The sequence below is a fragment of the Ranitomeya variabilis genome, chromosome 5, assembly GCF_051348905.1.
Source record: "Ranitomeya variabilis isolate aRanVar5 chromosome 5, aRanVar5.hap1, whole genome shotgun sequence".
NCBI lineage: Eukaryota > Metazoa > Chordata > Amphibia > Anura > Dendrobatidae > Ranitomeya > Ranitomeya variabilis.
This window is the reverse complement of record NC_135236.1, coordinates 247,480,529-247,493,244: the sequence shown is the minus strand read 5'-3', so window position 1 is coordinate 247,493,244 and position 12,716 is coordinate 247,480,529. Positions and strand designations below refer to the sequence as shown.

The following is a 12,716-nucleotide window of genomic DNA, read 5'->3' as shown; positions in this document are numbered from 1 at the left end:
CAAGGATTTTGGTACTGGGAAGGATTTTGGTACTGGAAAGGATTGGTAGGAGAGACAGTGGATGGGGGAGGTGTGGGAGCAACTAACGGGGTAGGTGGAGGGGCTTGGGAGGTGGCCTGCGCTAGAGCAGCATGGCAGCCTTGCATTACGTGCATCTGCTGGTCAGGAGTTAGATTTTCCATGCGTGCGAGTACTGATTGAAAAAAAACATAAGGTGAGCTACTTGTATCTGAATGCAGCCTATCCAGACGACTGCTGAGTTCAAGGATGCTTTTGTTCAACTTGTTGAACCCAGCAGTCATTTGCTCGGCCAAAAGTTTGATTCGAGTTTTGGAAGGCTGCATTCAGATGCAAGAACTTGGGCACATAGCTCCTTTCCTGACCCCTCTGGTGCTGCTGCCCAGAACCTAAAGGTGTTCTAGAGGTGGCAGCAGAGGGGTGTGGTAAAGGGAATGCAAACTCGTCACCAGCAGCTTCAAGTGATGAAGTCTGCGATGATGCTCCAGCGCTGGTGGATGGGGCCGAGGGGCAGAAGTGAGGGAAAGGTCAGATGAAGGGTCAGAGGGGTGGGGTCTCTCGACGTGACCCCTGGTGGCGGACTCCCATGGAATCGCACCAGAGGGGTCCAAGGCAGCAGCAGGCTCCCAAGTGTTGCAGATGATCCTGTGAAAGAAAAGGAAAACAAAAATTAATATATTGATATTACATAGCCCTGGCTGAAACTAAAAAATAAGCTAAGACAGGTAAACATTGACTTCATAAATAGGCTGTGGAATATTTACCTTCTGCTAACCATCGTCAACCGGAGGAACGACAGGGCCCTGCCGTACTTGTATTGGCTCCTGCGTCCTCCCGATCCACTCGGGGCCTGCATCTCCTTGTTGAACTCCCTCTTGAAGCGATCTCTGAGTGACCGCCACCGCTTCATTACCCTTCCACCTGTAAAGTGAAAAAGAAAAATTGGTTACAACACATTCCGTCCTGCAACCAAAATTACTGAAATGTAAATACTTACGCGCTTGAGTCTACTACCGAGGTTCGAGGTCCTCTCAGTTGTCCACAACGATGAAGCATACTTGCTCCCAGAGCCGACGGGTGATGAACTGATCAGCATGGCTGCGGTCAGCCATGTTCCACAGCGGCTCCCACTCGCATACCTCTTCGAAAAAGGTACCTTCACACTAAGCGACTTTTCAGCGAGAACGACGACGATCCGTGACGTTGCAGCGTCCTGGATAGTGATCTCGTTGTGTTTGACACGCAGCAGCGATCTGGATCCCGCTGTGATATCGCTGGTCGGAGCTAGAAGTCTAGTCTAACTTTATTTCGTCGCTGATCACCCGCTGTCATCGATCCGTAAATTTTTTTTTTATAAATGACCTCAATACGCCTACGCTGTGAAGGTGTGTGTGACGCCGATCCAGCGATGTGTTCACTTGTTACCAGGGTAAATATGGAGTTACTAAGCGCAGGGCCGCGCTTAGTAACCCGATATTTACCCTGGTTACCATTGTAAAAGTAAAAAAAAAAACAGTACATACTCACCTTCTGATGTCTGTCACGTCCCCCGCCGGCGGCTTCCCTGCACTGAATGTGTCAGCGCCGGCCGGCCGTAAAGCAGAGCACAGCGGTGACGGCCCTGCACTTAGTAACCCGATGTTTACCCTGGTTACCCGGGTGCTGCAGGGGGACTTCGGCATCGTTGAAGACAGTTTCAACGATGCCGAAGTCGTTCCCCTGATCATTGGTCGCTGGAGAGAGCTGTCTGTGTGACAGCTCCCCAGCGACCTAAACAGCGACGCTGCAGCGATCGGCTCGTTGTCTATATCGCTGCAGCGTCGCTTAGTGTGACGGTACCTTTAGGCGGTCCACATCGATGCCACCCTCCTCACTATCCGGGAGCACGCTGTGAAGACTGTTAAAAAATAAAAATAAAATTATTAAACTGAAATCCACATCTAATATATATATATAAAAAATTGTACTTACTGGAGGCTGACCGCTGCGGCGATCACCTTGACAGCGTTGGATGTAGGCATATGTTTTGTGTGTACTGTGATGTATGATTATCTGTTTTTTATGTGTTGGGTGCACTGTGATGTCTGTAGGAACTGTTTCTGCACAACTTACACTCTGCACGGCCACTCCGGGCATTTCTCCACCTACCCGGTCTCCTTCTGGGAGACCCTCTGCTGCTTCAACTTCCTGTGAAAACATAATTAATGCATATAGTGTTAACCCAAAATTTTAACAAGACCAAAAAGAAAATTTTTTTTTTTTATAAATGACCTCAATACGCCTACGCTGTGAAGGTGCAAAGAAGAAGAAGACCTGTTTTGTTTTGTTTTTATCTGCAAGTAAAAAATTTTTTTTTAAAGTAGGAGCTACATTGCTCTTTATTTTAAATACAAGTACATTAAATGCAAATTTTGTAACCAATACATGTAAATTTAAAAAAAAAACAAAACGCATGGACACACACACACAGCACACAAACACAGCGCCATTACACACACATGCCACACACGCCGCACTCTCACACACGCCACACTACTTTGGAAATACATAGCAATAATAAACTAAACAACCACGGCTGGACACACACACACACACACACACACACACACACACACACCGCAGAACTTAAATTAAAAAAAAAAAGTGGACAGACGCAGCACGCACCCACACCGCACACACAGACACCACATTTTAAACACACATGCCGCACACACGCTGCACACACGCCACACTAATTTGGAAATACATGACAGTAATAAAAAAAAAAAAAAAACACGGCTGGACACGCGCACACACACACACACACACACACACACACACAAAACACTGGCAGAACTCACACTGGCTGGCAGGCTTCTTGCTCGCTGGCAGGCCTCTGGCTGGCAGGCCTCTTGCTGGATGGCTGGACTCTGACTGGCTGGTAGTCCTCTGGGTGATAGTCATCTGGTTGGCAGGCAGGAGTCTTGATGGCTGGCAGGAGTCTTGCTGGCATGTAGGCTTCTTGCTGGCACATTGAGGAATGAAGCCACATGGCAGGTTTATATAGATTTGGAGCTTTCTGGCCAATTGGCAACTAAATACTGATTTTGAGCATGCTCAGTGTAAAAAAAAAAAAAAATGGATTCCAGAGCTGGATCCTGCATCCATAGGCTTCCATTCTAGTCAACGACGTATGCCGCAGTGACCTCAGATGCAGACTTGGTGCAGGTTTCATCTGCGTCAAATCCTGAGGAAATACTGAGCCATTCCTGATTGTTTGCACATACCCTAAGAGACACATGCTGGCAATTTAATATAGCTAGCATCTGCCACGTGTGGATAGAGTTCAGCTCCTGAGCCCCCTCCACTCGTGACCACCTTTACAATCATGTATATACACTCACCGGCCACTTTATTAGGTACACCATGCTAGTAACGGGTTGGACCCCTTTTGCCTTCAGAACTGCCTCAATTCTTCGTGGCATAGATTCAACAAGGTGCTGGAAGCATTCCTCAGAGATTTTGGTCCATATTGACATGATGGCATCACACAGTTGCCGCAGATTTGTCGGCTGCACATCCCAAAGATGCTCCATACAAGGCAGGATGGATCCATGCTTTCATGTTGTTTACGCCAAATTCTGACCCTACCATCCGAATGTCGCAGCAGAAATCGAGACTCATCAGACCAAGCAACGTTTTTCCAATCTTCTACTGTCCAATTTCGATGAGCTTGTACAAATTGTAGCCTCAGTTTCCTGTTCTTAGCTGAAAGGAGTGGTACCCGGTGTGGTCTTCTGCTGCTGTAGCCCATCTGCCTCAAAGTTCGACGCACTGTGCGTTCAGAGATGCTCTTAGGCCTACCTTGGTTGTAACGGGTGGCGATTTGAGTCACTGTTGCCTTTCTATCAGCTCGAACCAGTCTGCCCATTCTCCTCTGACCTCTGGCATCAACAAGGCATTTCCGCCCACAGAACTGCCGCTCACTGGATTTTTTTTCTTTTTCGGACCATTCTCTGTAAACCCTAGAGATGGTTGTGCGTGAAAATCCCAGTAGATCAGCAGTTTCTGAAATACTCAGACCAGCCCTTCTGGCACCAACAACCATGCCACGTTCAAAGGCACTCAAATCACCTTTCTTCCCCATACTGATGCTCGGTTTGAACTGCAGGAGATTGTCTTGACCATGTCTACATGCCTAAATGCACTGAGTTGCCGCCATGTGATTGGCTGATTAGAAATTAAGTGTTAACAAGAAGTTGGACAGGTGTACCTAATAAAGTGGCCAGTGAGTGTATATGTGATATTGTGTTACGGGGTTAAAATACCAGCTTTTTGTCATGTAGAAAAATGATACCAAGAAGATGCAGAACCTTTTAATGTCTTCTGTAATCGATTCAATTGAGAAACCAACTTTTTTTTTCTGCCCAAAATAATTTAAAAAAACTAAAATAATGTGGATGAATAGGCAAACTATTCATTAAACTAATACCTTATTGATTTACCCTTTGAATTTATCACACTTTTGGTGTAGGAGATTATCAGCATGGCACATTTACGAATGACAATCTTAGAGTTGTGATGCTGAAAGGTGAAATTCATCTTTGGCATTTTAACAGAAGCTTGGAGGTTTTGATGAAAAATTTACTGATATTTAGAACTGTTCATTATTCCCTCTACCTTGACTAAAGCACTAGTTCCAGCTGCCAAAAAAAAAAATCCCCATAGCATAATTCTGCATCTACCATGCTTCACTGTGGGTATGATGTTCTTTTAGTGATGCACAGTGTTGACTTTGTGCCGATCATACTCTTTTAGATTTATGGCCAAAAGCTTCAACCATAGTCTCATAAAACATTTTCCAACATGCCTTTGGCAGACTGCATGTAGAGTTTGGCAAAACGTAGCCTGTCTTGGATGTTTTTCTTTCTAATAAAAGGCATATGAAGAATATCGGAGATTGTTGTTCAATGCATTATACAACCAGTACTTGCCAGATATTTATACCGCTCCTTTAATGTTGCTGAAGGCCTCTTGGCAGTTTCCCGGACCAATTTTCTTTTGGTATTTTCATCAATTTTTCGAATACGTCTGGTTCTAGATAATGTTACTGTAGTGCCAAATTTTAGCCACTTCTTGATGATCGTCTTCACAGTGTTCTATGGTATATCTAATGCCTTGGAAATGGTTCTGTACCCTTCTGACTGATAACTTTCAACAATGTGATCCTTTGCTGTGTTGTAAACTGTTTATGTTCCATGACTTTTGCTGTAAAATGCAACTATCCTAACATTTTTACAGGGATGTGTAGACTTTTTATTCCCACTGTGAGTATATATGTTTGTATGTTGTGCTATTTTAATGTTTGGATCCACAAATCTTTCCATAAAGATGAATTTTTGTTTGGTTTGCAAGTTTTCGTACCAGTACATAGTACAATACTTAACTCTGTATCTGTTTATTGAAAACTGTAGCCTTTCAAAACTGGGTTTTACCCACTTGTCAGCTCTTGTGTGAATTTGATGTATGAGTTTTATGTATTTAAAAGTAAAAAACAAAACAAGTTTTGATACTGTGTTATCCAGTTGACAAAAGATTAATTGTTCACAGAGGGAGAAACAAAATAATTATCTTGTAGTTATGGCTAACAAAAATAAAATAAGTGAAGTTACAAAGTAAGCTTTCGAGACTACTTGGGTCTCTTCATCAGGCATGGTATAACAAAGTGACTGAATAACCAGCTTATATTACCATGTCTGATGTAGAGACCTAAGTAGTCTTGAAAGCTTGCTTTGTAACATCATTTACCGTATTTTATTTTTGTTAGCCATTAAAAGGTTTCATAATTACTATATTATTATTTTGTTTCTCCCACTGAGAACAATCAGTATTATATATTTGTACATCAGAAATTATTGCTTAATTTAATGCTTGTATATTTTCTTGTAACCTATTTTTATTACGAAATGTCAGTGTTACGAAATGTGTGTTTCATTCATTCTATTAGTCCTTTTTATATGTGACTGATACACCTAAAGCAACTTTTATACATCTTTCACAAGTTTTAACTTGCAGAACAATTTCTCTCATCTAATTTAATAATCTATACATGAGATTGACACCGAATTTAACCAATGTACTAGAACTTTTTTTTTTTCTTTTTAATGGAAATGTTTGGTTGTGTACATTTTGGTTGTGCAACTCTGTAATGGCATGTAAATGATGTACAGTGTTATTGCTATCGCTCTGATTTTATTTTTGATCTAAATTGATTAGTGCACATTGTCTTGTTCTCTTGTTTCCATCAACGTCTGTAGTTAGTTTTTGCTTTCTAAAGTAACTAGACTTACCGTACTGCTGTAGACTAGCTAGATATCTGCTGCATGACTCTATTCCTTTTTTTTGGCTTAAGGCTCTCATACACAGTCAGTGAAAATAAGCTATTGCGCACCAGTGCCCCCAGATACATCAGACTACATCAGCCAATGCTTGATTTTTTTTCTGCTGATTTTGTAGCCAGTGTTGATCATTGGCTAAAAATATCACCATGCCCGTCCAGTGTTTTAAATGACAATGAACGCTTGTTGGTCAGTCATAAGCCAATGCGTATCAGGTAAATCTCAATGCATTGACCCTTTTCAACCAAAATGAATGATCATCTACTACTGGTTTGAGGAGAAGACCGACAAACGTTTGCAATCATTCAAAACACCAGTCTGCATTTTGGATTTCGCATGGCAGCTATTAGCATTGGATGAAAAAATCCAATATTGGTCGATTTGTAGTCTGTGATGTGCTTGGAGATATCAGTCATTTTCATCTAATGTGTATGGTGCCCATAGCAGTGGTTTCTGGTGTTCACCTCCTCCTTTCATCTTTCAACAGGGAATCTGTTCCACTGTCGGGTAATTAACAGCTGTCGCTCGTCTTTGACTAACAGAAATAGTCAGTTAAAAAAAGAGTAATTTAACAGACCTGTAATGCCTGGAGTTGTGTGCCCTGTGACCGACTTTCCTATTCCCTCTGGGCTCATGTCCCTAAACTTTATATCTTCCAGGTTCCCGCTCACAGTCTGGGCAGCATACACTCAAGTACGTATGCGATCTTTGCAAATCACACTACTTAGGGTTTTAGAAATGTGTGTGTGTGCCAATGTATGTACATCTGTGTGTACATTTGCCTGTTTCTCTTGTGTGACTGACTAACATTTAAAAAAAAATAGTTTTCTTCATTCTGCAAAGGCAGATGTTATTCTGTCCATACATTAGACTTAAATGTTCCATTTTCATGATCTATTTATAAGGCATTAGAAAAATAGTCATTTTGTTTCTCCATTGTCCATGGGCTATGCCTTGTTTCAACCACATGTATTCAAATAAAAGGCCCAGTCCATGGCCAAGAATGTTTAGGGGGTAAAAAGGTCACAATTTTCAGGCAACCAGATTAATGAATATATTTTTACATGCCTCAACCTTGAGGTGCAAGTTGTAGAACTATGGAAATCACTGGGCTGATAGACATATGCATGATATGTAAATGATAAACAATTGAAATGTTTTCAAAACACCTTGATTTATTCAGTATCGAACTTGAGCACCACAAACAGAAATACACACCTTGTCATGCTGTTACTGAGGTTATTAATGGTTGTCTGAATAATGTTCTGCCACAATGAATTCATTTTGGCTTGCAGATCATCAAGATCCACTGCTGACATCTTCTTTTACAATTGCTGATCAATAATGTACTAGATGTGCTTGAAGGAAGACAAGTCCGGAGATGCTGCAGGCCATAGTAGCATGTTTAGGCCATGCAGGCTGGTCATTATGTCATGACCATCCTGCAGCCTGGTGTTGTCAGGCTGGAAATTTGCTCCTGGGGCATTTTTACATTCTCTTGTGAAGACCTCGTCATACCACTAGTATGTTATATAAAAACAATCCAGTCAAAAGTGGGACTCCTCACTGAAGAGTATAGACTTTCATTCAAGCCTCTATTGCTCTTTTCCACTGCACCATGATAACCTTTTGAGAGCGATGGCATCAGGTCATTGAATCACCTGCATTGTGCTCATAAATCAATGTCGTTCAAATGTTTTCTTATGGTTTGTATAGATGCTGTTTAAGTCCTTAGGCGTACAGTATAGGTCACTGCTCGCCATTCTAATCTGATAAGATGACGTGGACAAAAACATGAAGAGACCTTCACTAGGGACCGTCACACAAGTCCTACTCCTGGGATTATGATGTCTGATGGAATAATATATGATAGCCTCACATCATTCCAATGACAATGATCACGCACTGTTAAACTGGTTTGGTAATGCAACCAGTAGTATGGCCATTTCTCCAGTGTCCCGGTAGTAGTTTTTCATCATAACAATGCTAGAATGCATATTGATCATGGCGCTGTCAGCAACTTGTGTGGCCTAAAAATGCTACCATGGCCCGCAGCACATCTGGGAAATCATTGTTCGGCAATTGCAAAAGGAGCTGCAAACAGCAGATTTTGATTGGCATACAAAAGTACGTTTAATAAAGCAAAAAATTCCTCAGACAACCATTAATGACCTCACTGATCGCATGCTAAAACGTGTAAGTGTAGGGATTTTTGCATGTGGGCCTCATACTTGAGACTGAATGAATCAAGATGTTTTGAAAAATTACTTTGCATTTTTTCCTCATTTGCATATACTTTAGATGTCTATCAATCCTGTGAATTTTCATAATTCCATCGATTTGCCTCCTTGGCTTTGCAGTTTTAATGTTGTAGAGTGTATATGCAATGTAAATCTGAATGAAATAAGGAGAAAGAAGGAGTATATAGGTAAAAAGATACTTTATTAATAGGTATACAAAAGTAAATAATAAATTTAGACAATAAGGATAATGCTAAAGGATCACCGATGCTGTGCACCTGCCAACAATAAACAGAGCGCTTATCTAATAAGATCAGTAGTAGCAGTAATTGTAATAAAATAGTCCAAGAGTAGTATAAATAGATACAGATAAATAGCGTTTACCAGTATATAAGTTGGATGGTTGGCAGCATCGGACAGGACCCAAAAAACCCCAACCTACATTTCACTTTTTTGTATAGATGCTTTCTCAAGGGGTTGTGTAATAATGAAAGACAAGGACCTTCATATATCTAAGGTGGCCGGTCACATTGTCGGGTCTGCCAGTAACATCAGTTCAATTGGCACATGTGCAGTAGAGTCGACAGGTCCTGCGTTGACACAAGTATCAAACACAACTGCGCATTAGTGGCTACTAGGGGTAACTGGTCACATGATCAAATCTGGATTTTTTATATATATGTGTGTTCCCTGTGGATGGGGTTGTAGCGGTAGAGGAGCGGGTCACAGGAGGCTGGAGACGGCTGCTGCTGCTAACTCTGCCCACTGTTAAAAGAAAATGAATATTCACTGCTCCCCATGCCCAGAGTCCCTCCCAAATCTATACACTGAAGCCGGTGCAGAGAGGTGGGAGCAATTTTGGGCGTGTGGAGCAGTGAATATTCATTTTCTTTAATAGTGGGCACAGTGTTAGCCGCAGCCGCCAGGCGATCACATATGCCCACTGTTAAAGAGAATGAATATTAACTGTTCTCCACTCCCATGTGTGTGGAGAGCAGTGAATATGCATTTTGTTTAACCCCTTCATGACCTTGGGATTTTCTGTTTTTCCGTGTTCGTTTTTCGCTTCCCTCCTTCCCAGAGCTATAACTTTTATTATTTTTCTGTCAATATGGCCATGTGAGGGCTTATTTTTTGCGAAACAAGTTGTATTTTTGAACGACATCATTGGTTTTAGCATGTCGTGGACTAGAAAACTGGAAAAAAATTCCAAGTGCGGTGAAATTGCAAAAAAAGTGCAATCCCACACTAGTTTTTTGTTTGGCTTTTTTGCTAGGTTCACTAAATGCTACAACTGACCAGCCATTATGATTCTCCAGCTCATTACGAGTTCATAGACACCAAACATGTCTAGGTTCTCTTTTATCTAGGTGGTGAAAAAAAATTCCAAACTTTGATAAAAAAAAATAAAAATTTCGCCATTTTCCAATACCCGTAGCGTCTCCATTTTTTGTGATCTGGGGTCAGGTGAGGGCTTATTTTTTGCATGCCGAGCTGTCGTCTTTAATGATAGCATTTTGATGCAGATACGTTCTTTTGATCGCCCGTTATTGCATTTTAATGCAATGTCACGGCGACCAAAAAAACGTAATTCTCGCCTTTCAAATTTTTTTAATCCTTATTTTTTTATTGATAGATCGGGCGATTCTGAACGCAGCGATACCAAATATGTGTAGGTTTGATTTTTTATTTTTTTTAATTGATTTATTTTGAATGGGGCGAAAGGGGGTAATTTAAACTTTTATATTTTTTTTATTTTTTTCACATTTTTTTTACTTTTTTTGTTACTTTTGCCATGCTTAAATAGCCTCCCATGGCTATAGAACCTGGCACAACTCGATCGGCTCTGCTACATAGCAGCGATCATCAGATTGCTGCTATGCAGAAATGGAGGCTTGCTATGAGCGCCGACCACAGGGGGGCGCTCACATCTAGCCGGGATCAGTAACCATAGAGGTCTCAAGGACCAGTAACCAAGAGGTCTCAGCGTTTGACAGCGGCATTTAACTGGTTAATAGCGGCGGGTGAATCGCGATTTCACCCGCCGCTATTGCGGGCACATACTAGCTGTTCAAAACAGCTGACATGTCCCGGCTTTGATGCGGGCTCACTGCCGGAGCCCTGCATCAAAACGGGGTATCTGACCTCGGACGCACTATCCCGTCCGAGCCGAGGTCAGAAAGGGGTTAATAAAAGGCACAGTATTAGCAGCAGCTGCCAGCTTCGTTCAGCGGCGTTGCGATCTTGTGTGCCTGCTATAAGAGAATGAATATTCACTGCTCCCCACGCTCATGGGAGTGGAGAGCAGTGAATATTCAATTTCTTTAATAGCAGTGATCGCCTGCCGCCTGTGGCTAGCATTGTGCCAGTTATTAAAGAAAATTAATATTCACTGCTCTCCACGCTCATAATCACGGGTGTGGAGCGCAGTGATTCTGGCAGCTGACCTCAGCGTGTGAGGGTGCATGGCAGTAACATCAAGTGCTGTTACACGCTGAAATCAACTGCTAGCATCAGAAAAGGACACTGCTGCAAAGAAGCTGAGGGAAGATAAGTAGAATTGTTTATTTTTTTGTGTGCAGCATGATGGGCGGGCCATGTATACCAGGATGGAGATGGTGGCCATTTATACCAGGATGGGGATGGGGGGCCATGTATACCAGGATGAGGATGGGGGTCATGTATACCTGGATGGGATGGGGGGCCATGTATACCTGGATGGGGATGGTGGCCATGTATACCAGGATCGAGATGATGGCCATGTATACCTGGATGGGGCTGGGGGACATGTACAGTGGGTACGGAAAGTATTCAGATCCCTTTAAATTTTTCACTCTTTGTTTCATTGCAGTCATTTGGTAAATTCAAAAAAAGGTCTTTTTTTTCTCATTAATGTACGCTCTGCACCCCATCTTGACTGAGAAAAACAGAAATGTAGTATTTTTTGCTAATTTTTTTAAAAGAGAAAAACTGAAATATCACATGGTCATAAGTATTCAGACCATTTGCTCAGTATTGAGTAGAAGCACCCTAGTACAGCCATTAGTCTTCTTAGGAATGGGTCAACAAGTTTTTCACACCTGGATTTGGGGATTCATCTGCCATTCTCCCTTGCAGATCCTCTCCAGTTCTGTCAGGTTGGATGGTGAACGTTGGTGGACAGCCATTTTCAGGTCTCTCCAGAGATGGTCTGCAGGTCAAGGCTGGGCCAGTCAAGAATGGTCACAGAGTTGTTCTGAAGCCATGCCTTTGTTATTTTAGCTGTGTGCTTAGGGTAATTGTCTTGTTGGAAATGTGAACCTTTGGCCAAGTCTGAGGTCCAGAACACTCTGGAAGAGGTTTTCTTCCAGGATAACTCTGTACATGGCCGCATTTATGTTTCCTTCAATGACAACCAGTCATCCTGTCCCTGCAGCTGAAAAACACCACCATAGCATGGTGCTGCCACCACCATGTTTCACTGTTGGGATTGTATTGGGCAAGTGATGAGCAGTGCCTGGTTTTCTCCACACATATCCCTTAAAATTATCACCAAAAAGGTCTATCTTCATCTCATCAGACCAGAGAATCTTATTTCTCATAGTCTGGGAGTCCTTAATGTGTTTTATAGCAAACTCTGTGCGGGCTTTTATATGTCTTGCACTGAGTAGAGGCTTCTGTTGGGCTGCTCTGCCATAAAAGCCCAAGTGGTGGAGGGTGCAGTGATATTTGACTTTGTGGAACTTTCTCCCATCTCCCTACTGCATCTCTGGAGCTCAGCCACAGTAATCTTGGGGTTCTTCTTTACCTCTCTCACCAAGGCTCTTCTCCGACAATTGCTCAGTTTGGCTGGACGGCCAGGTTTACGATGACAACTTCTTCCATTTAAGGATTATGGAGGCCACTGTGCTCTTAGGAACCTTGAGTACTGCAGAAATGTTGTTGTAACCTTGGCCAGATCTGTACCTTGCTACAATTTTGTCTCTGAGCTCCTTGGCCAGTCTCATTTGGTCTCACGTGCACTGTAAGCTGTGAGGTTTTATATAGACAGGTGTGTGCCTTTCCCAATCAAGTTCTATCAGTTTAATTAAACACAACTGGA

At 42.3% G+C, this 12,716-nt stretch overlaps 1 protein-coding gene across 4 annotated transcripts in view; it reads left to right on the top strand.

The window, feature by feature from the left end:
• Positions 1–12,716, top strand: part of C5H15orf39 (chromosome 5 C15orf39 homolog) — a 134,380-nt gene that overhangs the window by 105,868 nt on the left and 15,796 nt on the right. The window contains exon 3 of one of the 4 annotated variants that reach the window (XM_077263981.1): positions 7,055–7,088. The exons of the other annotated variants lie outside the window; for them this stretch is intronic. Within the exon in view, the coding sequence (XP_077120096.1) occupies positions 7,055–7,088 (34 nt within the window). The remainder of the gene's footprint in view (positions 1–7,054; positions 7,089–12,716) is intronic. 4 annotated transcript variants of the gene reach the window in all.